General features: G+C 40.6%; 1 protein-coding gene across 1 annotated transcript in view; it reads right to left on the bottom strand.

Moving 5' to 3' along the window:
• DTYMK (deoxythymidylate kinase) overlaps positions 1-27,500 on the bottom strand; it is a 150,027-nt gene that overhangs the window by 111,499 nt on the left and 11,028 nt on the right. Inside the window, exon 3 of the mRNA XM_053709885.1 lies at positions 14,173-14,263. Coding sequence (XP_053565860.1) covers positions 14,173-14,263 — 91 coding nt within the window. The remainder of the gene's footprint in view (positions 1-14,172; positions 14,264-27,500) is intronic.

The raw sequence follows: 27,500 nt of genomic DNA, 5'->3' as shown, positions 1-27,500 counted from the left end.
CATAGACAACAAACAAAGAAGATGATTGGCGAAAATCTTTGGTTGCCTGCAAATAAAACTTCAAGGCACGAACCACGTCCAAGTTGTGCAACAGACGTTTCTTCTTAGAAGGATTAGGACACAGAGAAGGAACAACAATTTCCTGATTGTTATTCCTGTTAGAAACAGCTTTAGGGAGGAACCCAGGTTTGGTACGCAAAACCACCTTATCAGCATGGAAAACAAGATAAGGCGAGTCACATTGTAATGCAGATAGTTCAGAAACTCTTCGAGCTGAAGAGATAGCAACTAGAAACAGAACTTTCCAAGATAGAAGCTTAATATCTATGGAATGCATGGGTTCAAACAGAACCCCCTAAAGAACTTTAAGAACTAAATTTAGACTCCATGGCAGAGCAACAGGTTTAAACACAGGCTTAATTCTAACTAAAGCCCGACAAAAAACCAGAACGTCTGGGACATCTGCCAGACGCTTGTGCAACAGAATAGACAAAGCAGATATCTGTCCTTATAAGGAACTAGCGGACAATCCTTTCTCCAATCCTTCTTGGAGAAAAGACAAAATCCTAGGAATCCTGATCTTACTCCATGAGTAGCCTTTGGATTCGCACCAAAAAAGATATTTACGCCATATCTTATGATAGATCTTCCTGGCGATAGGCTTTCAAGCCTGAATCAAGGTATCTTTGACCGACTCAGAGAAACCCCGCTTTGATAAAATCAAGCGTTCAATCTCCAAGCAGTAAGTTGCAGAGAAATTCGATTCGGATGCTTGAATGGACCTTGAATCAAAAGGTCCCGTCTCAGTGGCAGAGTCCATGGTGGCAGAGATGACATATCCACCAGGTCTGCATACCAAGTCCTGCGTGGCCACGCAGGCGCTATCAAAATCACTGAAGCTCTCTCCTGTTTGATTCTGGCAATCAGACGCGGAAGGAGAGGGAATGGTGGAAACACATAAGCCAGGTTGAACGACCAGGGTACTGCTAGAGCATCTATCAGTACTGCCTGAGGATCCCTTGAACTGGATCCGTAATGAGGAAGTTTGGCGTTCTGACGAGACGCCATCAGATCCAATTCTGGTGTGCCCCATAGCTGAACCAGTTGAGCAAACACCTCCGGATGGAGCTCCCACTCCCCCGGATGAAAAGTCTGACGACTTAGAAAATCTGCCTCCCAGTTCTCCACCCCTGGGATATAGATCGCTGATAGATTACAAGAGTGAGCCTCTGCCCATCGGATTATCCTGGAAACTAATATCGCCAAGGAACTCCCTGTTCCCCCCTGATGATTGATATAAGCTACAGTCGTGATGTTGTCCGACTGAAACCTGATGAATCAGGCCGAAGCCAGCTGAGGCCACGCCTGAAGAGCACTGAATATCGCTCTTAATTTCAGAATATTTATCGGTAGGAGGGCCTCCTCCCGAGTCCACAAACCCTGTGCTTTCAGGGAATTCCAGACTGCACCCCAGCCCAGTAGGCTGGCATCCGTCGTCACAATAACCCACGCTTGCCTGCGGAAACACATTCCCTTGGACAGGTGATCCTGTAAAAACCACCAAAGAAGAGAGTCTCTGGTCTCTTGATCCAGATTTATCTGAGGAGATATATCTGCATAATCCCCATTCCACTGTTTGTGCATGCATAGTTGCAGTGGTCTGAGATGCAAGCGAGCAAACGGAACTATGTCCATTGCCGCTACCATAAGCCCGATTACCTCCATACACTGAGCCACCGACGGCCGAGGAATGGAATGAAGAGCTCGGCAGGTGGTTAAAATCTTTGATTTCCTGACCTCCGTCAGAAATATTTTCATGTCCACCGAATCTATCAGAGTTCCCAGGAATGGAACTCTTGTGAGAGGAATAAGAGAACTCTTTTTCACGTTCACCATCCACCCATGAGATCTTAGAAAGGCCAACACTAAGTCCGTGTGAGACTTGGCAAGTTGGAAAGTCAACGCTTGAATTAAGATGTCGTCTAGATAAGGCGCCACTGCTATGCCCCTCAGCCTTAGGACCGCCAGAAGGGACGCTAGCACCTTTGTGAAGATTCTTGGCGCCGTGGCCAACCCGAAGGGAAGAGCCACAAACTGGTAACGCCTGTCCAGAAAGGCAAACCTGAGGAACTGGTGATGATCTTTGAGGATAGGAATGTGTAGATACGCATCCTTTAGATCCACGGTAATGTCATATATTGACCCTCCTGGATCATTGGTAAAATAGTCCGAATGGTCTCCATCTTGAAGGATGGAACTCTTAGGAATTGGTTTAGGATCTTGAGATCTAGAATTGGTCTGAAGGTTCCCTCTTTTTTGGGAACCACAAACAGATTGGAGTAGAAACCTTGCCCCTGTTCTGTTTTCGGAACTGGGCAGATCACTCCCATGGTAAAAAGGTCTTTTACACAGCATAAGAACGCCTCTCTTTTTGTCTGGTTTACAGATAAAAAGATGGAATCTCCCCCTTGGAGGAGAATCTTTGAAATCTAGGAGATACCCCTGGGTTACAATTGCTACGGCCCAGAAGTCCTGAACGTCTCTTGCCCAGGCCTGAGCAAAGAGAGAAAGTCTGCCCCCTACTTGATCCGGTCCCGGATCGAGGGCTACCCCTTCATGCCATCTTAGTGGCAGCAGCAGGCTTTTTGGCCTGTTTACCCTTGTTCCAAGCCTGGTTAGGTCTCCAGGTTGGCTTGGATTGAGCAAAGTTCCCCTCTTGCTTTGCAGCAGGGGAAGAGGAAGCGGGACCACCCTTGAAGTTTCAAAAGGAACGAAAATTATTTTGTTTGGTCCTTGTCTTATTTGACTTATCTTGAGGGAGGGCATGACCCTTCCCTCTAGTGATGTCTGAAATGATCTCTTTCAATGCAGGCCCGAATAGAGTCTTACCTTTGAAAGGGATGGTCAAAAGCTTAGATTTAGATGACACATCAGCTGACCAGGACTTAAGCCATAACGCTCTTCGCGCTAAAATGGCAAAACCTGAATTCTTTGCTGCTAACTTAGCAAGATGAAAAGCGTTGTCTGTAATAAAAGAATTAGCCAACTTAAGGGCATTGATTCTGTCCAAAATATCATCTAGTGGGGTATCCATCTGAAGAGCCTCTTCTAGAGCCTCAAACCAAAAAGCAGCTGCAGTGGTTACCGGAACAATGCACGCTATAGGTTGAAGACGAAAACCCTAATGAACAAAAATTTTCTTTAGGAGACCCTCTAACATTTTATCCATAGGATCAATGAAAGCACAACTGTCTTCAATAGGTATAGTTGTACGCTTAGCCAGAGTAGAAATAGCTCCCTCCACCTTAGGGACCGTCTGCCATGAGTCCTTTATGGTGTCAGAAATGGGGAACATTTTCTTAAAAACAGGAGGAGGAGCGAATGGAATACCTGGTCTATCCCACTCCTTAGTAACAATGTCCGAAATCCTCTTAGGGACCGGAAAAACATCAGTGTTAACAGGAACCTCTAAATATTTGTCCATTTTACACAATTTCTCTGGAACGACAATAGGGTCACAATCATCCAGAGTAGCTAAAACCTCCCTGAGCAATAAACGGAGGTGCTCTAGCTTAAATTTAAATGCCGTCATATCTGAATCTGTCTGGGGGAACATCTTTCCTGAATCAGAAATCTCTCCCTCAGACAGCAAATCCCTCATCCCTACCTCAGAACATTGTGAGGGAATATCGGATACGGCTACTAAAGCGTCAGAAGGCTCAGCATTTGTCTTAACCCAGAGCTACTGCGCTTCCCTTGCAACCCTGGCAGTTTAGATAAAACCTCTGTGAGGGTAGTATTCATAACTGAAGCCATATCTTGCAAGGTGAAAGAATTAGACGCACTAGAAGTACTTGGCGTCGCTTGTGCAGGCGTAACTGGTTGTGACACTTGGGGAGAACTAGATGGCGAAACCCGATTTCCTTCTGTCTGAGAATCATTTAATGCCAAATTCTTATAAGTCAAAATATGCTGTTTGCAATTTATAGACATATCAGTACAATTGGGACACATTCTTAGAGGGGGTTCCACAATGGCTTCTAAACAAATTGAACAATGAGTTTCCTCAGTGTCAAACATGTTTAACAGGCTAGTAATGAAGCAAGCAAGCTTGGAAAACACTTTATTTAATGAAAAAAAACACAATTTGCAAAAACGGTACTGTACCTTTGAGAAAAAAAAAGGCATACATAAACTGCAAAACAGGTTAAAATTGCTTTAAAAATTCCGAAATGTTAACAGTGTACCCACTAAGCTTTAGAAGGATTGCACCACAAGTAAAAAAGCAATAGACCCCCAAATGAAAAAAACAGATTGATAATTGTCTAAAACCGGTTAAAAGCCCCTAAAGCACCTTGCCACAGCTCTGCTGTGGCCCTAAATGCCCTTAGGAAGCGATATGGGGTTTAAAGCTTCAATTAGTCCCTCAGAAGACTATCAGGACCTCAGGAGAAGTTGCTTGCTGCTTGTAAATGTAGGCCCCGCCCACCTCACTCGATGTTGCTGGGGCCTACACAAAACTAAAACCCTGCCTGAAAGCCATGTGAGTTATAAACAACCCCAAAGAACCCTCAAGCAAATGTCCCATAAAACAGAAAACGTTACTCCCAGACACAAAAACGTTTGTCCCAAATACACATAAACTGAGTGCCCAAAAAAAATGAACCCTTTATGCAAGCTAGTAAAAAGCTCTGATAACACTAGGATTACTGCTTACCCTTCCCCTAATGGGGACACTGTCAGCCTTTCTGAGTTAACACAGTCTCTGCAGAAAATATGACTGAACATACCTCATACGGAAGTTTCCCTGTACTCCTCAGCTCATGTGGGAACAGCAGTGGACCTAAGTAACAAATGCTAAGTTCATCCTCCTCCAGGCAGAAATCTTCATCTATTTCCTGCCTGAGAGTAAATAGTACAACACCGGTACCATTTAAAAATAAACACTTGTTTGAAGATAAAATAAAACTAACAGTTTAACACCTCTTCTCTTTACCCTTCCTGCTTAGAGCCAGCAAAGAGAATGACAGGGGGGTGGAGTTAAGGGGGGAGCTATATAGACAGCTCTGCTGTGGTGCTCTCTTTGCTACTTCCTGTCAGGAAGGACAATATCCCACAAGTTAGGATGAATCCGTGGACTCGGTACATCTTCAACAAGATGTGGAGGATCACACTGCAAAGCAGATAATTCTGAAACTCTACAAGCAGAAAAGATAGCCAACAAAAACAAAACTTTCCAAGACAAAAAAGTTATGTCCAGAGAATACATAGGCTCAAAAAGAACAAGATTAAAGGGACACAGTAGCCAAAAATGTTCTTTTGTGATTCAGATAGAGCATACAATTTTAAGCAACTTTCTAATTTACTCCTATTATCAAATTGTCTTCATTTTCTTGTTATATTTATTTGAAAAGCAAGAATGTAAGTTTAGATGCCGGCCCATTTTAGGTGAACAACCTGGGTTGTCCTTGCTGATTGGACAGCACCTTAAAACAAGTGCTGTCCATGGTTCTGAACCTACAATTTGCTGGCTCCTTAGCTGAGATGCCTTCTTTTCAAATAAAGATTGCAAGAGAATGAAGAAAAATTGATAATAGAAGTAAATTAGAAAGTTGCTTACAAGTACATGCTCTATCTGAATCATGAAAGATTTTTTTTGGCTACAGTGTCCCTTTAAAGGGACACTGAACCCAAATTTTTTCTTTTGTGATTCAGATAGACCATGAAATTTTAAGCAACTTTCTAATTTATCCCTATTATCAAATTGTCTTCATTCTCTTGGTATCTTTATTTGAAATGCAAGAATGTAAGTTTAGATGCCAGCCCATTTTGGGTGAACAACCTGGGATGTCCTTGCTGATTGGTGGATAAATTCATCCACCAATAAAAAAAAAGTGCTGTCCAGAGTCTGAACAAAAGAAAAAAAAAAAAAAAGCTTAGATGCCTTCTTTTTGTAGTGCCTTGCCATTAACCCTTTCATTTAAGTTTAGGAATTTTAAAGCTAACTAACCCCACACATTTCCTTCTATGGCTGTATCTATATCTATTGTTGTTTTGGTAGAATGCAAAAGTAAACAGGGTTTATCTAATGGAGCATGCCTAAAAGCTGTTAACTCAGATGAAACACAATGCCTGTGTCTAAACACTGGTAAGGGGAGTGGAGCACAGTGTTCCAGGAAGCATGGCTATGTAAGTATTTTTGATTATATTTAAAAAAAAATGATTTTAAAATATTTGCCAGCCATTTTTTTTTTTTAACAATTTTTTTGTTTTAACTATTTTTAATTATTTAGCCCTTTTAGGATATGCACATATCTCAACATGTTTTATGGCACTTTAAGGCTCCAGGGAGGTGCAACAGGTTTGAACACAGGTCTAATACTTGCTATAGCCTGAACAAAAGATTGAACATCTGGCAACCTATCCAACTTTTTATGCAGCAAAACTGAAAGGGTAGAGATCTGACCCTTAAGAGAACTAATCGACAGGCCTTTCTCCAAGCCCTCTTGGAGAAGGAAAGAAAAAAGAAAAAAATACGAGGAACCCTCACCTTAAAAGGGACATTAAACACTAAATACATGCTAGATAGAATGATACATTTAAAGAAGAGTCCATGAGTAACATGTAGATGTATTTTTTAAAGTTTCATTAGTTGTTTAAAAAGTGACAAAATAAGTGTAAAGTTTTAGTGTCTATAAAACACTGGGAGCTGCCATGTTGTAACTTGTGTTACCTTCTCTGCTGTGGCCAATTAGAGACAGTTATAAATAGGTCACTAGAGTGTGCAGCCAATGGTTGTGCTGGATTTAACAGAGTTCTGCACTTCCATTTCTAACAGGAAATGAAAAGCTCAGTTTCAGAATGGAATTACAGGCAAAGAGGACAAAATAAATAATGAAAGTATATTGCAGAGCTGTTTTATATATACAATTTATCATTTTATATTACCATCTCAAAGTGTTTAACGTCCCTTTAACCTTATGCCTAGGAAAACCTTGTTCCTCACACCAAAACAAGTAGGTACGCAATCCTCTATGATAGATACATCTAGAAACAGACAATACATTTATGAGTTGCAAAAGAAAGAGGTTGCCCCTCAAAAAAAAGAATACCTTTACTCCAAATTTAAATACTTGTATTAATGTAGATATAATTTATTCTTCATTTCATCTTAAATGGGGGTTAAATCAATTAAACCAACATACATACGAAGGTAAAATCACTTAAAATGTACTATTGTGTTAAACAATTTCCCGAAAATACCAGAAGTTGAGATTAAGCTTTCTATCTCCTGAGCGGCTAAAACTCCTTTTATAGCAGGATCAATGTTCCCTCTAATTTTTTTTTACTGTTGTGCGGACCTTCGACTACCCTGAGCAGAATTTTTTAACGTGACGTGATAGCTGGGCGGCACTTAAAGGACCAGTAAATACAGTAGATTTGCAAAATCAACAAATCCATGATAAAAAATACAATGCAATAGCACTTAGTCTGAACTGCAAATGGAGTAGATTTTTGTTTTTCCAGACAAATTTCAAAGTTATGTATATTTCCACTCCCCCCTGTATCATGTGACAACCTTTAAAATGTGCACATTAGGTTAATGAAAGTAGACTTGAAAGTTGTTTAAATTGCTCTGAATAATGAAAGTTGAATTTTAACTTAAGTGTCACTTTAATTAGTTAAAAAAAAAAAAAATTGATACAAGAATATAAAACGAATGCTTTTTCTTTTAACCTGTGAAGTAAGGGAAAGAAAACTAAACAGTGCTTCTGTATGCTCTCTCTCAAGCTTACTGGGCATGAAAATGCAACGAGATTTACAAAATATAACTTTTGCATTTAGGAATATATATCAAACAAGATCTATCATAAGTGGTTAACCTACTGTAAAACCTCTTGGCTTACAGAAATAAGAGCTGCAGCCCCCTCTGGCAGTTTTGAGGTTAATTTACATATGAAGATTCCCAATCTGTCAAAATGCCCCCTTACACACAAGGGCAGGGAACTATGGTGTAGTGGGAACCCTGTAATGGCAAAGGTGGTGACAGGTAGTAAAGCAGCCGTAGGATCTAGCAAGTGACAGGATGGCAGCCCCACAGGATCTGACATGGGATCAGTACCTCTAGCTTGCTCCTTCCTGGTCACACTCTGTGCGCCGAGCAGTGTCAGGTGCTAGCCTCTCATCCCACCCTAAATACATTGCTATTTGAGTTGAGCGGCTGCCTTGCAATATGCTAGCGCTGTGCGCTTAAAAGAGGAGACGGTCGCTCCCTCCCAATTGTTAATTGCTCTGCAAGCCCCCCACCGCAACAGCGCTGGTAACTTACTATTTGCAGGACTCACGTCACGTTGCCTCCAGCTCGTCTCCCTCCTGATCACTTATTTTGCAAAGTTACTTACATCGCATAGCCCTCACCCTCCCAGCGGTGCTATTGGAGCAGAGCAGCTGGCTTGTAATATGTGAGCGCTTTGCGCTCAAGCAGGTCGCTCCCTTACAGCTGCTAACTGCCACTATACCTAGGGTGGCTTTTTTTGGTGTGCTGATTGTAAATCCCCCCCTGTGATGCGCGGCCTTAATTGACATGTGCGTGGGGCCTCACAAATTAATGCGCTGCCGCGCTCAGATCGAACATGGAGCAGTAGTTTAAATTATTTTTATATCTTTCCCTGTTATAGTCCGTATTCTGGCAGTGCAGTGGTTATAAAACAGGCTTACGAGCCTGAATCAAAGAGTCAATAACTATCAGAGAAACATCTTTTAGACAGTACTAGGCGTTAAATCTCCACGCAGTCAGCTTCTGAGAATCTCTATTTTGATAGAAAAAAAGTGACCCTGATGAAGGTCCTCGCTCTGAGGTAACCTCGAAGGAGGAGCAGATGACATCTTCACCAGATCTGCAAATTACGTTTGGTGGGGCCACGCCGGCGTAATCAGAATCACGGAGGCACACTCATGTTTGATTTGCGCAATCGCCCGAGGAAGGAGGGCAATCTGAGGAAAGAGATAAATAAGATTGAACTTCCACGGAACCGTTAATGCGTCTACCAACTCCACTTGAGGCTCTCTCAATTTCGACCAGTATTCTTGGTAGCTTGGTATTGAGACGAGAGGCCTTGAGATCTATCTCCGGAACACCCCTTCTGAGAGTTCTCTTGGAGAAAAACTCCTGATGAAGTTACCAATCATCAGGATGTAGAGTTTGTCTAAGAAAATTTTCGGAGTCTCCGAAGGTTTGAACTCCAGGACATTCAAGGTAACTAACACCTCTGAGTAATAAACGAAGGTGTTAAAGATTAAATCTGAAATTAACTTCCTCTGACTCCACTGGACTGTCCGAAGCAGAGTCAGAATAAGAGATTTCACCTTTAGAGGCTTCTGAAGTATGGTCATCGCCAAGAGATTTGGGATAAACTGACTTACGCAGACTTGGAGTTAGAAAATATACCTGTATTAGAAGAAACATGTTTAGTTTTTTTCTTCCTCTTTCCTGCAGTAGGTAAGGAGCTCAATGCAGCAGATATAAGCTGTGCTGAAAATCTCCTGGTAAAAAAATCCCCCAGAAAGAGATTGAGCTGAGTCACAGGGTACTGCCGTTGCAACAATTTGGGAGTGGGGAGAAAGTTGAGGTATGTCAAGGTGCAGCAGAGTCCTGAGAGGTACAGTGCTCTGAAGGGTTACATCTTTTATTTGTATTTAATTTTTTATTGAGGTTTTCAACAAGTACAATAATATGCTCATGTACATCAAAGTAGGAATGACAATTTGCCAATTATTCTCACGCGGAGACAATAACAATACTTAATATTGAAAAGTGTAGACCAGTAAAAATATTATAGTACAATATAAAAGGTAGAACCTCTTAGAACAAGTGTGATATCCTCCAATAAAAGGTGGGGTCTTACATAGACCCAGCAGGATTTTAAATACTATAGAGGAGGAATTCTTTTCATGTGCTTAAGTAATATGGGAAAAAAATATAAATACGTTGTGATAAATTCAAAAGCTGTAATAAAGCTGGTAATAATAGTAGTTAGGGTGCGGTATAGGCGAGAGAAACCGCATAGTGAACCCTCTTAGATTAGGAGGTCCATTATATACAGGGGGGGGGGAAGGAGGTGGTAATTTAAATATATTAGGAGTATACTAATCTGCGAGAAGGCTACTTCTAGATTGATTTAGGATCTTGTGGTTTGGATTAGTATGGGCCAGTGTGGTAACATACGCTACACGAGGAGAACAAGGACATATGCAATATTAAAGGAAGCACTACCAATTGACCACATGGATCTCACAACTTAGTGTGTGCGCTATATATTGTTAATGCGTGTTGGAGGGTAGAAGTGTAAGAAGAGACCATTGTAACTGCATTGTATTGGTGCACCTGTTTCCATAACAGCAAGGTATAACATGATCTGTCTTATTACTGCGTAGTCATAAGTATACAAGTATGCAACAAAGTAAGTCTTATTAGCCGAGTGAGGGCACCTAATAGATAGTGGGTTCTTGGAGGTAGTGACTGCTAGGGGCCGATGTATATGAATAAATTGAAGACCTAAATGGGGTTTTCGTGTTCATTGGGTATGTTGTTCGAATCCCTGAGATATAATGGAGGAGTTATCCAAGGTGAGTGAGCCAAACTGCTCTGACCGCTGACATCCCAGCCCCCCCCCCCACAGCAAGATTAGAGAGCAGGGGTAGATACAGAGGTCACTAAACAGTTGTTCCGAATAGTAGTAAAAAATTGTGACAGTTTGATTATGGCACGAGTGGTCCCCTGTGATCTAAAGAAAAGTGGTACCCAATGTAAAGGGATCGACATGTGTCCAGTGTGTGGATTTTGTGCAGGATTGAGCAGAATAGTGCAGTTTAAAACGTGATTTGCATGAAAGAGCAGGAGTCTAAAACTTCAATTTGTGACCCTTAAGTTACTACGGCAGCCCATATTCTATTGTAGGCATGTTAGGTAAAGGAGTTAATACATATAACAAACTTTATATGCCGTGTTGATGCAATGGAGCGGAACATTGTGCAACTACCACAAAAGCACCTGGCTTGCAAGTATAAAAAGGAAACACAAAGGTTATAAAGATAATCTGCCCTGTGGTTAGAGTGAGCCCCAGAACATAACATTGTTTAACTACAGTCATATATACAAGTTATAAGTGTAGGATAACGCAATCAGTCATGGCACTATTAAGTTAAATCAGTACAGGAAACAGGATGCATATAAATCATCTACATGCTAGCTCCAACTAATGTGGAAAGAGTGCCTATAACAGTAACAAAAATAAACATTGAACATATTAAGGCAAAGGAACTATACTTATATGAGCAGCTCCACGCACTATGTTAAACTTAACAAAATAACAAAGTGGTAATGCACAGATCATATGCACAACTTTAGGCTATAAACTAACCCTTTGAAGATTAGCCAAAATTTAGCCGATTACCCTTTTATTTAGGGATAATGCAAGATCACTGGGGCTCAGAAATCAACCAATACCAAGTCTTTCCTTGTCTAAAAGTCTCGGGGTAGCCCATGCTGAACGTCTCCGTTGTGATGTAGAGGCATCTGAGGTTGTTAGAGGATTAAAGGGGTTGCCGCTTCCACCAGCAGAGCTCCTGGAGAAACATAGTAAGAGAGGGGCCTTGGATAGTTCTACTGTGTTGCCTAGTCCAGCTGCGAGACCTGTTCCATATGCTTGTCGTTTTGCATGGCATCGTCACACATTTCCCACTTCGTGATAGCTGGGGGCAACTCCGTTCCGTAAGTATCAAGAGTGTCTGGTCTGCTACATGAGCATTGGAGGCTACCGACACTATAATTTCACTCGCGTTGGATAGGGGAGTTGTGCTCACCGCCTTGTGCTGGGTAGATATGTCAGCCGGCTCATCAACTGGAGGTACTGTATTCCCGGTACTCACTGCCACATTTCTCTGTAGATCATATAGAATGGGTGACGGACGCTGGAGCCCCAAAGCGTTGCACCCTCCACAAGCAGCTATGAAGGCGTGACAAAGGGAATCAGGTCTTGTAGAATCTGTATCAGCCGAATGAACTGTCATTTTGAGTGTATGCTCAAAAACGGCTTGATGGCTGTCTAGAAGATTGCTCAACTCACTGATGTATGCCGTTGATGCCATATTGTAGTCTCACAGTAACGGTCGTCCCACAAAGCAATAAACATAGAAACAGATATTGACGGCAGATAAGAGCCATAGGCCCAGAAAGTCTGCCCGACCTTACCTAACAGTATAAACTTATCTAATTCGTAGGAAAGCCTTATGCTTGTCCCATGCATTTTTAAAGTCCCCCACAGTGTTTGTTGCTACTACCTCTTGAGGAAGTGTATTCCATAAATCAATCACTCTTTCTGTAAAGAAGTGTTTCCTCAAATTACTGCTGAATCTACTACCCTTTAGCTTGAGCTCATGACCCCTTGTTCTTGAATTTTCCATTTTATGTAAAATACCCACAGCCTCAGTTTTACTAAACCCTTTAATGTACTTGAAAGTTGCTTTGGTCTCCAGCCGCTTACCATGTGGTCAGGAAAACAGCCGCTGTTTTACAGCCCGTTCAACAAGGCAAGCTAGTAGACCAAAGTTTCATCCAGAGATTGTTGCACTCCTCAATTTCAATTATTTAAAGCTTCTATGTTTGTGACTTCTAGTTTTTGATAAAGTACAGGAGCCTGAGCAGGCCAAATTTATGAGATATATATAATAGCCGGAGCTGCCGAGATGTGCGACCGCTCAGTTCCAAAGCTGGCTCCGCCCCAGGTTACATCTTTTAGAAGCAGCAGACAAAGATTTAGATTTTTTAGACTTTGACTGCAACATTGTAGACAAACATGAGGAAGTTCCCCCAATGGTAAAACAATTCTCTCAAATCAACAATGTCCTCCATGGTGAGGATAAAGGTCTCAAAGATAAAAGAGAAAATGCCTTTAATAGATTTAAATTTATTTTGAATAATATAAAAAATAAAAAAAAATTAATGGAACATATATACACTCCAGCAATGACTGGTGTGTTCTTACCAACCCTCCTACTAGATTGTATACTGTTTAACCTACAAATGTCTTCATGCAGGCAATCACTGTAAGAAAATGACTTTCCTATTAGCGGAGAGGCTCCGGAGACAGCTACAAACAAAAATCTGCGCCCGATTAAAGTTTTCTCCTACGCAGATTAAAATCTAATCAGTAAACCGCTCCGTGTGAAAGCGGAAGATGAATGACGTGTGCGATGTACCGTGATCCTAGGGAGGAGAAGCAGAGCCTTGGATAAACGGCACTAAATTACAAAATACAACTGCGACATAAATGTAGAGTCCATTAACAAAAATCAAAGATACTTAAAGGGACATAATACTCATATGCTAAATCACTTGAAACGGATGCAGTATAACTGTAAAAAGCCGACAGGAAAATATTACCTGAACATCTCTTTGTAAAAAAGGAAGATAATTTTACCCCTCAGCTCAGCAGAGTAAGTCCTGTGAAAAAAAGTTATACTTCAGCTGCTGTCAAAAAAAAAAAAAAAAATATATGAAGAAATGAACTGCAGCCAATCAGCATCAACAGTGCTGAGGTCATGAACTCTTTTACTGTGATCTCATGAGATTTCATAGTAAACTCCCTTAAACTGAATAAGGAAATAACATGAGTGTGCACGAGGCTCACTCCCTTGCCTGTTCCGGGACAGACATACTGATTTGCTGCTTAAAGTCCTTTGCAATGGGGTTTGAATCCTTAGGACATTTTAAGGTAAAATATATCTTTCTTTTTTACATAGAGATGTTCAGGTGATATTTTCTAGTCGGCTTTTTACAGCTATGCTGCATCACTTTCAAGTGTTTCAACATTTGGGTATCATGGCCCTTTAAAATCTGGCTGGGGTGTTCTTTGCCTCCTCCGGGTGGCCAGGCGGTGAATTTTCCCCTAAGTAATTGAATTGAATTGTGGACTCTCCATGCCATTGGAAAGAAGCAAAAAATTATTTATTTTTTTTAAATGGTATACCGTCTGAATCACAAAAGAAAAATGTCTGGGTTTCATATCCCTTTAATCTGTATCAATTTTAATAGAGAACATTTGTTTTGTTTTTCAAAGGGAGGAAAATAAAAACTATTTTTTTGTAATAGCAATTAGAGAAAAGTTAGCTTACCTCTTTAGCACTTGTGAAAGCTACTCCAGAAAAAGCATATCTGTCCACTACAAGTGTGATGCCACTTCTCAACTTCTCTTTTATCATTGGACTAGAATAAAACAGAAATGCAGTGTTTTTAGTAGAGTTACTTGATTAAGAAAGGTAAAGTAGTAAAGTGAGAGAATGTGCCCTGAGAATACAACACTACAAACTTAGTTACATATTTGAAATTTGGTATTATTAATAAAAAATACCCAATAGCTATTGAAGCAACAATACCAACCCAGCATACCAAATTTATGTTAAAAATAGGAGGATAATTTGAAATAGCAGATTTAATTCTTATGTGCGTGGACTAATATTCTAATTGGTATTTTGCCAATTAAATAAAGCAATTAACCCAATAGATGCTAATGATATTTAGTCATCCTCAACAACTCTGATGTTGCAACTGTAATAAAAATAAAAAACAAAACCTTCTTTTGGTCTCCATACAAGCGAGTTGTGCTCTCACAGAGGAAAACATCTTATATAGATGAGAAACAAGATTTATGCTTACTTGATAAATTATTTTCTTTATGGACTGATGATGGTCCACATCTCCATGACATATGGGATACATTTCCAGCCACTAGGACGCAGTCAAGAACCCAGAGCTTAAAATCCCTCCCACCTCTCTTTCAGTTTAACGTATAGCCGAGAAGAGAATAGAAAACATAGGTATGAAAGACAAAGCAGGGTCAGTAGAGGTGTCATTAAAATTGTCGCCCAAATATTGAAACGGGCGGGCCTGTGGACCATCATCATTCCAAAAGTAAGCATAAATTTTGTTTTCTTTTGTAAAATGATGGTCCAGTGTCCTCCATAACATATGGAATTATTGGAAAAAGAAGATGACACAAGGGTCTAGAGGTGTCAGATTTTTTTTTTTTAAAAATGCTGCCTTAACTGAATAAGGGCGGGTCGTTTCTGACAAATGAGGTAAGGAGAATCACATTGTAGATCCAAAGGTTCAGAGACTCTACAAGCAAAAGAAATAGCAAGGAAAAATACAAATTTACCAAGATAACAACATAATACCAACCAAAGGAAAAGGTTCAAACAGAGCACAATGTAAGACTCTAAGAACAGGATTAAACACAGGCCTGGATCTGACCAAGGCCTGAACAAAAGAATGTCAGGCAGATCTAACCAACGTTAGGTAAAAGACAGAATCGAAATCAGACCCTTCAGAGTACTGACTGATAAATCCCTTCTCCAGGCAACCCTGAAAAGAGGATAAAATGCGATAATCCTCACCCGAATTACGAACTAGAAGCATGGTAACAAAGTACTTTGCCTAACTAGACTAGGCGTTAAATCTCCAAGCAGACAACTTCAGAGAATCTAGATTTGGGTGGAGGAAGGTACCCTGAAGTAGAAATTCTTGCATAGAGGGAACGTCCAAAGGGGAAGACATCTCCACCGGATACGTGAACCAGATCCTGCGAGGTCGGGTGGGAGCTATTAGAACCACATACGCCCTTTTCTGATAGATACAAGCTATTACTCGAGGAAGGAGGGCAAAACAGAAAGAACCGGATGCTAGACTAAAGTCCCAAGCAAAAAACTGCTAGATCATCATCAGAACTGCTTGAAGATCTCTTGATCTGTACCATGGATGCATGGCGTATAGACAAGACGCCATCATATCCAACTCCGGAACCCCCCACCCACTTGAGGGATATCCTAGAGAATACAAGCGGGGAAAAAAGAGCCCACTCTCATAGATAAAAAGTCTGCCTGCTCAGGGATCTGCCTCTCAGAAGTCCACCCCTGGGATGAGGATGGCAGAGAGGAGACAAACGAGAGACTCCACCCACTAGAGAATGCGAGTCATCTCCTTTATAGGTAAGGAACTCCAAGTTCATCCTGGGAGGAAGAAAAAACGCCACTGAGGATGCAGACCAACTGATATCTGATAAAATGCGACCAAACCTAGATGAGGTCAAGCTGAGAGTGAATTGAAGATAGTTCCCAGATCCAAGATGATTAGTGAGAGAGAAGACTCCTCTCGGTCCAAGATCCTGAGTCAATAAAGAACCCCAAACTGCTCAGACTGAAGCAGGAAAAAAAAAAAATGTCTATGGAGTCTACCAAAGGGCCCACTATTCCAAACACAGAGTCACCGAAGGGGGCAGAAGACTGCAAAGAAAACCATAGCCAAAAGGACTTGATGTTCCTGACCATCATAAGAAAAACTTCATGGAGATCAAAACTGATCATCTCCAAAAATTAAGATTTTTAGCTTCAGAAGTAAAAAAAAAAAAAAAAAAAAAAAAAAAAAAAAAAAAAAAGTAACAAGTAAATAGTAACAAGTACAGGGCAAGTTCCTTAAGAAAAGAGGACTATTGCGGCTAATATGCATGCAAAATATGAGGTATACAATTCTCACAGATTTGAGTGACCTGGCACACTGGAACATATTTGTAAAATAAACATGTGTATGTATGTAGATAGAGGGATATCAAAAAACTGACTCCTCATTAAAGATATCAGTGAGGACAGAGGCATTTTGTTCCAGATTTTACTTATAATAAGGTATATAAGTAATTCCTAAGGAGGAAAAACCTAAGAGGATGCGCTTAGAACACAGGTTAACAAAGTGAGACCTATTACTTTAAAATTGCGTTTGTTCCCATATACATCGATAGATATCAATAACACAGTGATTGATATAGGTGAGAGGTGATAACAAAAAGTAAATTGTGAATGAAATAAGCGTTCAAGAACAGATTGTGTGTAGAATCAGTGATACGTCACAAGAAAATAAACACAGAAAACAATAATATTGTGGGTAAAGATAAAATCAAAAAATAATAATGTTGTTGGTAAAAGTGAAATAAAAAAATACTTGTCAATGTCCAAAAAAACTTGTATGGTGTAGAAAGTGTCCAATCCTAATATGTGGATGATAATGTGCTCAGGTGTTTGGCATGCTCCTCTTGTGTCCCGCGGTGCGATGGGTCAAGGTGTCTAGAATGGAAAATAAACAAGGGGCGCCAACATAGTGTAAATCGTTTAAACAACAATTATAAGAGTGATGTGCAAGAAACTACTCACAAGGAAAGTGGCACCTTAAGTGAATAAGGTGCGAGAAAGCAGGCTGACATTCAAAATCCAGCAGTCAGTACGCTGGAGGTCTCACCCAGAGGACCTGTGGAATCCGGATAGGCGTCTGGAAAGTGGCACCCACGTTCTTTAGGGCCAATGGCCGGACAAGGTGGGCTGCAAGCCGATAGATGTTTTCCTGCTGCACTCACACAGCCAAAACTTGTCTCCAAACCTGACAATGTCAGTGTATAAAAGGTTCCGTGGCAAATGTCCTGCTCTTCCTATAAGTCACCTAGAAAGGTGCTTGGTCACCCTGTGGTATTTGGAAAATGCTGTTCAACAGCAGACGCCTATCCGGATTCCACAGGTCCTCTGGGTGAGACCTCCAGCGTACTGACTGCTGGATTTTGAATGTCAGCCTGCTTTCTCGCACCTTATTCACTTAAGGTGCCACTTTCCTTGTGAGTAGTTTCTTGCACATCACTCTTATAATTGTTGATTAAACGATTTACACTAGGTTGGCGCCCCTTGTTTATTTTCCATTCTTATAATAAGGTAAGCAAAGACACTGTATTCAAGTATTAGTACAGAAACTACCTGGTAGAGAGCCCTCTACGCTAAGTTTACACTCCCGAAGACACTTTAATTATCTCTTAGAATAGAAAACACTACAGCCCACACACATATACACACACATGGTCCTCTGTTTACGCCGGTTCAATTTGCGCCGTTTCAGAATAACAACCTTTTTTTCAGTCATGGGACTGATATTGAAATGCATTAAAAATCAGTGCACTAATTAAAATAGCCAGTACGTGGAGCTGTCCGCTTGTGTTTCAGCAAAGTTATGCTAGTTTAACAGCCTGAAATTGATCTGTGTACACAGATCAGATAAGACCTATCGAGCAAGATCTTGCAGCCACTTCCCTATTATCTTCCTGTCCAGCTGCTTGAGATGAGGGTGCCTAACTGCCTATTAATCATTGCAGATTGAAATGCATAGAATAGGTTCAGAACCAATATTATCTAAAATGCTAACAATGCAGAGAACTGATTGCAGAAAAATGCAAGTAAAAAAGTGTTTTGGTTTTTTTTAAACTTAGTTTGACGATGATGCAACCTGTTGTGTAATTATTTTATTAGGTGATGTTTAGCAAATGTTTTTGTTCATTAAACTTAGTTTGATGATGATACAGTCTATATTAGGTTTATAATGCTGTTTAGCATTTAAAGTCTTCATTTCAAACCTTTAAAAATAATGTATTAGGTGTTACTTATGACAATTTTGAAAGGGGCCTGGAACCTAACTCCCTCACTTCCCATTGACTTACATTATAAACTGGGTTTCAATTTACAACGGTTTCGAATTACAACCATTCCTCCTGGAACCTAACCACGGCGTAAATTGAGGGATACATACATACATTTTTTTTTTTTTATGTATGTAGTCCTTAAAGGGACATTGTACACTAGATTTTTCTTTGAATAAAATGTTATGTAGACTATCCATTTATATAGCCCACCTGGGGGTGTTTTTGTAAAAATATATAGTTTTGTTAATTTGTAAATAAAATTGTGCTGATTTTCAGACTCCTTACCAAGCCCCTAAGTTTTAGATGTATACTGATATATACAGACTACTGTTTGTATACTCAGCATTTTCATATGCAGGGGAAAGGGGGGGTGGGTCTGCTCTCATCCCCTTTCAGTGGGTGTCCCCGCCTAACCTCATCAACAGTGCTAACTTGGGAGCTTCTAAGTAAGTTTTTAAAAAGGTTTTATTCTGGATTTTTATATCAGTATCTGTGCATATTCTTTATAGTAGTGTCTCTTACATGCAGTTAAATGAAAAATGGTGTATACTGTCCCTTTAAGTACCCATCGTATGGGTACCCACCCCTTCCTGGTTCTCTTAAAAAGGACCTTAGACCAAAATTTTAAAAGTGCACAAAAAATACCCCTAACGTTGTCAGTGGGCCAAAAAACATAAATTATGCTTACCTGATAACTTTCTTTTCTTCTGATGGAAAGATTCCACAGCTGCATTCATTACTTTTGGGAAATAAGAACAAGTAACAGTAGAAGAAACATCTGGGTGAAAAGGTGCCAAAAGAATAAAAAAACATACGCCCACATAAAAAAAAAAAAAAAACAAAAAAAAAAAAAACGACGGGTGGGGAGCTGTGGACTCTTTCCATCGTAAGAAAAGAAAACTATCAGGTAAGCATAATTTATGTTTTTTTTCCTAAATGGAAAGAGTCCACAGCTGCATTCATTACTTTTGGGAAAACAATACCCAAGCTATAGAGGACACTGAATACCAAAACGGGAGGGTAAAATAGGCGGCCCATTCTGAGGGCACCAGGCCTGAAACCACTAACCAACAAAAAAACCTGTTTCATCCGAAGCCGAGAAAACAAAAAGGGAAAAGGCCACAAGGACACTGACCAGCAGATAGCACAGAAGCCTGGCTAGAGACTGCAACATCAGACATAACAGAGCCAACAGTCCACAGGGAGACACGGTCGCCCAACAGTCGGTCCTCCACCACACACCCTTTACTAGCGAAGGGAACCCCTGCCGAAACTCCCAAAGGAATAAGGCAAGGAAGAATCAAAGGTTACCACAAACTCCATAAAAGGAAAAACCCCCATCAAACCAAGCTCGCAAGACCTAAATGGGTCCTGACAACAAGGGGAGGCAACGCCCAATCCAAATAGAAACCACAAGGTTCAGAACTGGTAGAAGTACAGAGAAAAAGTTCTCCCAACCTCCTGCAAGGATTAAAACATCTAGCTAGCACTCAATGAAGGCGCAAACAGCCGTAGCTGGTTTCAAAGAGTAACCCTTCACTTGCCAGGCAGCAAGTCAACCAGCGCCTAGGAGCAACTGAAAATGGAGAACAGCATCCGAACTCAGAACCCTAAGGAGTTCAGGCAAAATTACATGTAGCAGACCCAGACGAAGGTAAAAACCCGAGTCAAGAACACACAGCCATCCTCAGGATGACACAGAAGAAATACTTGCTAGAAGCGGCTACCAAAATGTAGAGTGCTAAACCTCCACTACAGAAGGCACACTCTAGGCAACCAAAACCGCCAAACCTACACATAGGTCACAAAATAAAAGGAGAGCCCAGAACCTCAACGAGGACCAATGCGCCCCCAAGATCCGAGAGAACAACGGATCTCAGGACCTACCTCCAGCCGGGCCAGCCCAAGCATCGGCAGGTCTGAAACCAGGGGACCAGAAACACCCCAGGCTCAAACAACGAGCGGAAAAATGGCACAGCCATTACAATAGTGTTCGGATGCCAACCCGAAATACCACATGGAGACAGTCGACAAGAACGTAGACCTAGAGATCTAGCTAAAAGGCCCAACAGACTCAAGGCAGAGCCAGCAACTCTCAAAATGTACAGAACAACCCAGAGAGCGTACCTCTCTCCATGATAGGTTAACCCGTCTGTCCTAACCTCCTGAAGCCAGAAGAAGCCCTAAGGGACCACACTTCCGAAAGGAGGATATAAGCCTCCACCGCCCCAAGACAAAGGGTTCCGGCAAACGGGCCGGAAGGACAAAGCACCTGCCCCAGGACTCTGGCTGAACCTAGAGAACAATTCTCCAATGCCAGAAGGAATCCCCTGAAGAATTTAACTGGCTAGCACACAGATCAAGGTGCCATAGCTGCAGTAGTTCCACAGCGAACCCTTTTGCTTGCAGAGCAGCAAAGCCATCACACTCTTTAAGCAAGTCGACCAAGAGAAACCGACCAATGCAAAAGGCAAGCCCCGGTTGGGGATCGGCACCCAAAAAAACCTGGTCAACTTAACCAGTTCAACTAGCCCAACCAAAACGATACCGCCCAAGTTTCCTGGAACTGGGAAACCCCGGACCAGCTCTAGATCCTAACAGTCCAGTACAACCCGCAACGGGATCCACAAAGGAAACGCTGAGAAAAACCTCAGCCACTGAAAGAACCAGAGCGAGGAGAGGTCAGAGCCCACAAATAAAGAACCCGGAAACTGAAATCCCTCATCCGATATAAAACCAGGCCCTCGGGGAGATACCATAAAAAAACTTGCAAGTCCCGAACAGAGACAAGACCACCCCTTGCCAGAGTCCAACGCTCTAAGGAGCTAAGGAAGCAAAGACTGAAACAATGTTACTAGAGGCCTAGGCGCAATAGCCACACTAGGACCAAGCACAAGTGGATACCTCGAGTACAAAGTCACTCGAACAAAGGCTAGTCTCCACATCACCGCCAAAAAAAAAAAAAAAAAAAAAAACAACCAGGAGAAGATGAAAGGATGCAGAGCATTCCCCAGCCCCGGGGAAGAAACCCTAAACAAAGCTCAAGGAGACCCCACAGCCCATGTCCCTACAAAGGAACCAACTCCCAAAAAGGGAACCAGGTCCCCCGCAGGAACCGACGAAGTCCGAAAGGTCTCAAGAAGAGAACCACAGCAGTAACAAGTTCAAAAACAATTCCAGAGCCTCAAAAGGCCAAACCGCTCAAAACTGCAGAAAGGAGTCGGTAAGCCGCCAATCCTCTCAAGAGAGGAAGGAAACTCTAGGCCCCGAGGACATTTTTTTTTTTTTTTTAAATGGACAAACCTAGGACTAACGTGTCCCTTAAACTTCCGAAGAAGCAACCAGAGAGAATCGATCTCAGAAGTTCCCGATGGAAACACATAATCAAAATTAAAAGACATCCTAACTGGATAAAAGAAATAGAAGGAAACCCATAGGTTAACGCCCGGGAAGAAAGAAGGCATACCCCAAGGACCAGAAAAACAGAACCCCGATCTTCCAACAAAAACTGGGAAAGATCTCAATAATTAGACAATTTGGAAATTACGTCATCCCCTCATGTCTAATGAGGTGAGCCATTCAAAGTAGAATACTGCGGATTCCTGTATCCGTTAAGGATAGGATCCTCTAATATCTCAAAAAACGTGTCTGAGTAAAACGCGCTATTCTGTAACAAAAGGCACAACACTCATGGAAAGCTACACCCACAGGGAACTGTACAGGCCGGTAGACCCGGGACGATGGGGCACAAGCACAAATAAACGCCTGGACTTTGCAGACGTATAATCACCAAAAATGTGAAAGCCAAAACAAGCTGCAACCTCTGGGGGGGGGGGGGGGGAAGAGACAAGCCACCCTGTAAGGAGGGATAAACAAAATCTGGGTTACCCGCATGTGTAGTAGTAGGGAGTGGTAGGGAACTCGCCTCTTGGAGGACAGAACCCCCAGAGGCAGATGGTTAAGCAGACCCATGAGTCCCGAGCCCGAGGAACAGGGCGCTCTAATATGGCATATCGAACATAACTGATTGACCTGTGTCTACGGGGCCAATTTGCATTCTTCACAAGTCGAAGAATATGATTTTTGTACAGTCTCAGCATCAGAATCCTTTATAACTAGATAGAGAATATAATATATGGACTAAGAAAAAAAAACCTAAACGGCACCTGACACCCACCACCTCCTAGAACCAGACTAATTTTCCTGTCGCCACACGGTCAGGAATGCGGAAATGGAAGATCAAAGCGTAAACACGTCCAGTCACAAGGTGAACGGTACAATCCAAATAAAGCACGCCCACATCCAAAGGCCTTTCTGTTCTAAGCCAAGTTAACACTACACATAAGCAGATTGAATCACATAACAAATATGATTAAAAAAAAACCTGTTCAATAATCCCCCTCTGGAGATATTAACCCTCGATTCCAAGATACCAAAGGAGCCTCACTGAGGCCTTATAAATAAACTTAATAAGTCCCGCCAGAGTTTCCTTACAAGAAAAACAAGTTACAGTACATTCTGATGAAGTAAAATGAAACAATCTTACCGGAATCTATGCCGTAAAACAGGAACACGGCCCTTCAATGACGAATAGTAGCAGCGCCTCCGCCATGGACTTGAGAGAAGAAAGCAGGCAGTGAAGCGAAGTTGGATAACGCTGATTGCTTGTGGAGCTGTTAATATAAGTTGGGATGGTTTCGTGGAAAGACTCTCCCTGCATCTCCGGACTCTGATAGGATTACTTAAAACTCCCGTCCCATGCCGAAGAGTACTACCCTCCATAAGAGACAAAACAAACTTCTGACACTTCTCTGCCAACCTCCTGGGACGAAAGGCAAAGAATGACTGGGGGATCAGGGAAGTGGGAGGAGTATTTAAGCCTTTGGCTGGGGTGTCTTTGCCTCCTCCTGGTGGCCAGGTTCTTGTTTCCCAAAAGTAATTAATGCAGCTGTGGACTCTTTACCCCAGATAACTCCAGGTCAGATAACCCAGCCTGAGCCTTTACTGGGTTTGCTGGAATGCGTGAGAGAAAAAAAAAAAATCTTCACAGGCAGTCTTACTCTGAATCCTATTCTGTACCCCTGAGAGACAATATTCTGAATCCAATGATTTTGGACCGAATTGATCCAAACATCTTTGAAAAATATTAATCTACCCCCTACCAGCTGAGCTGGAATAAGGGCCGCACCTCCATGCGGACTTGGGGGCTGGCTTTGATCTCTTAAATGGCTTGAATTTATTCCAATTTGAAGAAGGCTTCCAATTGGAAACAGATTCCTTGGGGGAAGAATTAGGTTTCTGTTCCTTATTTAGGAACGAAAAACAGTTAGAAGCTTTAGATTTACCCTTAGATCTTTTATCCTGAGGCAAAAAAACTCCCTTCCCCCAGTGACAGTTGAAATTATTGGACCCAACTGTGAACCAAATAATTTATTACCTTGGAAAGAAAGAGATAGTAATCTGGACTTAGAAGTCATATCAGCATTCCAAGATTAAAGCCACAAAGCTCTTCTAGCTAAAATAGCCAAAGACATAGATTTAACATCAATTTTGATGATATCAAAAAATGGCATCACAAATTAAATTAGCCTGTTGAATCAGGTTAACAATGCTAGACAAATTAAAATCTGATACTAGTTGCGCTAAAGTTTCCAACCAAAAAAGTTGAAACAGCTGCAACATCAGCCAAAGAAATTGCAGGCCTAAGATGACCTGAATATAAATAAGCTTTCCTTAGATAAGATTCAAGTTTCCTATCTAAAGGATCTTTAAAAGAAGTATGATCTTCCATAGGAATAGTAGTACGTTTAGCAAGAGTAGAGATAGCCCCATCAACTTTGGGGATCTTTTTCCAAAACTCAAATCTAACTGATGACAACGTAGAAATCTTAGCATAAACTTACTTCACCACCTCCATAGGAGACAAAGTTTGTAAAACTGAATTGTGGATGTGGTGAGGGGTATATTTATAGGCATTTTGAGGTTTGGGAAACTTTGCCCCTCCTGGTAGGATTGTATATCCCATACGTCACTAGCTCATGGACTCTTGCTAATTACATGAAAGAAAAGCGTCAGAGGCTTCCCTGAAAGCGTTCCAATGATGATAGAACCGTTAGGGACCTAATATGGAGAAAAAAATTCTGTCACAAGGAGAGCAGGTTAAGTCTCCTGGCTATGCTGTACCTGTGTCAGAGTACCTACAAATAGCCTCTGGGCTGCGTCTGTGTTGTGTAAAAGGCACTTACCTTACGCAGCAACCCTTCACTGGCTTACAAGGCAAGTCAATCTATGTCAATGCAGCTGCAGCAGTATCCAGTAGAGCCCATTCAGTGCAGGAATCGAGCACCGCAGAGAATTGCAGTAGGAAATACCGGAGTCCCTCAAGAGGGAGGCTAGGGACTGAGTCCCCACGAGGCCTGAATGTAGTTATGGCTGAAGCCAAGTTAGGGAAATGCTTTGCACATACCAGGGTATTCCTGTGTCCTTGTATCATTCAGCTGCTGTGAAGTCTTTTCTTTCTTCTTTATAAATGATACTCCCCAGGGACTCTGTCTCACATAGGTCTGAGCTCCCAATTTGTAATTCATAATCAAGTATCTGGAACAACCTCTATTCTCAACCATCTCCTACAAGGCTAAAAACAAAACTTGAGACATGGGAGGGATTTTAAGCTCCGTTATGGGTTCATGGCCTCATTTTAGTGACAGGAAATATATCCCATATGTTATGGAGGACTATGGACCATCATTGTACGAAATAAATAATTCTTAAGGAACCATTTCCCATAAATGTAGTAATCTGCAGTTGGTATAACAAGTCATTCTAAACAGATTATGGAAAACCAATTGTACAATACAATGTGCCTTTAAGACCACTTTGCAGTAATTGTGTGGAACAGGGCAAAGTTTAGGTTTCAAATATTCTCAGATCCTTAACCATAATTATCTCTACTTTTTTGTTTAGTTTTGCAGCAAGTTTCCTTATACTTAGTATGGAAATATGGATATAGATATATATATGTATATACACACACACACGTGTCGATAGAGAGATCGAGTATATATATATATATATATATATATATATATATATATATATATATATATATATATATATATATATATATATATATATATATATATATAGTCAAGGTATTTGAAATATTATTAAATACATAGAAGTATATTTATCTTTATTTAATAAATCTGTGGATGTGCACATGGTCTGTAGACAAAGGTTTGTTTCTGGGAGATCTCACACACTCAATATGCTAAATTATGCAATTGTATAATTTAGCAAGACACTGAAATATAACACAGTTTCTTTAAACCTCTGCATGATTGCCTGGGAACAAATGTTAAATGACAACATGCTGATACTTAGAGCAGGATACATTCCCATATATTGGTTTCCTCCAAGGAAGATGCCGATTCGTCTGAGGAGATGTGAAAAATACAGGCATTTTTCAAAAGGGACGGGTAATTAGCAGATTTATTTGAGTGGCTCATGCTGTGCGAGTACTAACCCTGGGAAATACCAGATGTGGTGATTAAGATAACACAGAGAAAACACAGACAAATGCTAAGGTGTGACTCTGAACATACAGCACACAGTGAAGGCACATGGCTTACATTATGATTTCAAAACAACTGTATATGTTTTAATGGACACGAGATGTGTATATATATATATATATATATATATATGTGTATATTTTGAAAGCATGAATATCTAAGCCTCTGTGTGTTTAAGAACATGAATAGATGTTTATGGACCTGAAGAGAAGTGATCATTAACATTTATTTTTATTTCAGATCTACATAAACAGGATTTATGTATTCAGGAAGAAACACACAGAAATGTCACATACTATATCTGGGTGAATGCAGAATATCAGGAGTTTTAAATACTACCAATCTGGAGATATAAAAATAAGCTGTTATTTGCAAAGAAATGCCAGAATACTGATAAAATTATAATGCATTTTAAGCTAATAACTAGCAGTATTAAATTACCTTAATATAATAAAATGTTAATAATATAACATATTTGGTATCAGAATAATCAGAAAAAAATAACCTAATATTAACCATCTGTAATTGGGGTTATATATATTTAATGCAGAGAGTGTAATCTGATTAAATAACCACTTTATGAAAATAATTAAGTTGTTTAAAAAAAAAAGTTCAGAAACGCTGTATTGTATTGCTATGTTGGTAATGCTGCCACCTGGTGTTATGTTGCGAGAACTACAGCCAGAAGGTTCTTTCTGGCTGTTAAAAATGAAATTTCCAAGGGCCAATCCAATCAGGTATTCCAAATACCCAATCAGAAGGGACCAGGAGGGCCACCCACAATTTACCAATGATGGAAAACTAAATAAAAAGTGAATGCAATGGAGAGAAAAGGACAGATTTTCTGCTGAAGCTAAAACTTGTAACTGGTTCCTGCTGGGCGTGAGATACCATTTTACTTGAGCGAAGCTAATCTACCTTTCTCATTGATTGCGATATACACTTATTGGTGATCTGAGGTAAAATAATTCCTACCAAGGAATATTGGATATCGACTGCTTTTTACTTTGGTAACGTATTCAAGGTTTTGTAAGATAAGTTATATGCATAGTTAATTTGTATTTAATAGATTTAAAGAAGCAGTGTGTTTTTTTTTTTCAAGTTAGCATTTCACAGCCTATATATATATATATATATATATATATTGTTTAAATCTGCGTCTGATTGACCAAGTAACTCATCTATGCAAGTTCTGATATTGTCAGTTAATTTTGTATTAGGATAAATTGCAGTTAAATAGCAGAATATATATATTATCCTATTGTTTTATAAACACTGTTTAGAATTGTATTGCTTGGATGTTAAAGGTTTTTAGTCCCATTGTGTTAAATAAATAAAAGGCTGAATTGTGAAGGTATATCTTTCT

The sequence above is a fragment of the Bombina bombina genome, chromosome 4, assembly GCF_027579735.1.
Source record: "Bombina bombina isolate aBomBom1 chromosome 4, aBomBom1.pri, whole genome shotgun sequence".
In the NCBI taxonomy this organism is placed as follows: domain Eukaryota; kingdom Metazoa; phylum Chordata; class Amphibia; order Anura; family Bombinatoridae; genus Bombina; species Bombina bombina.
Note: the sequence above shows the minus strand (reverse complement) of the source record. Positions and strands in the feature narration are given on the sequence as shown.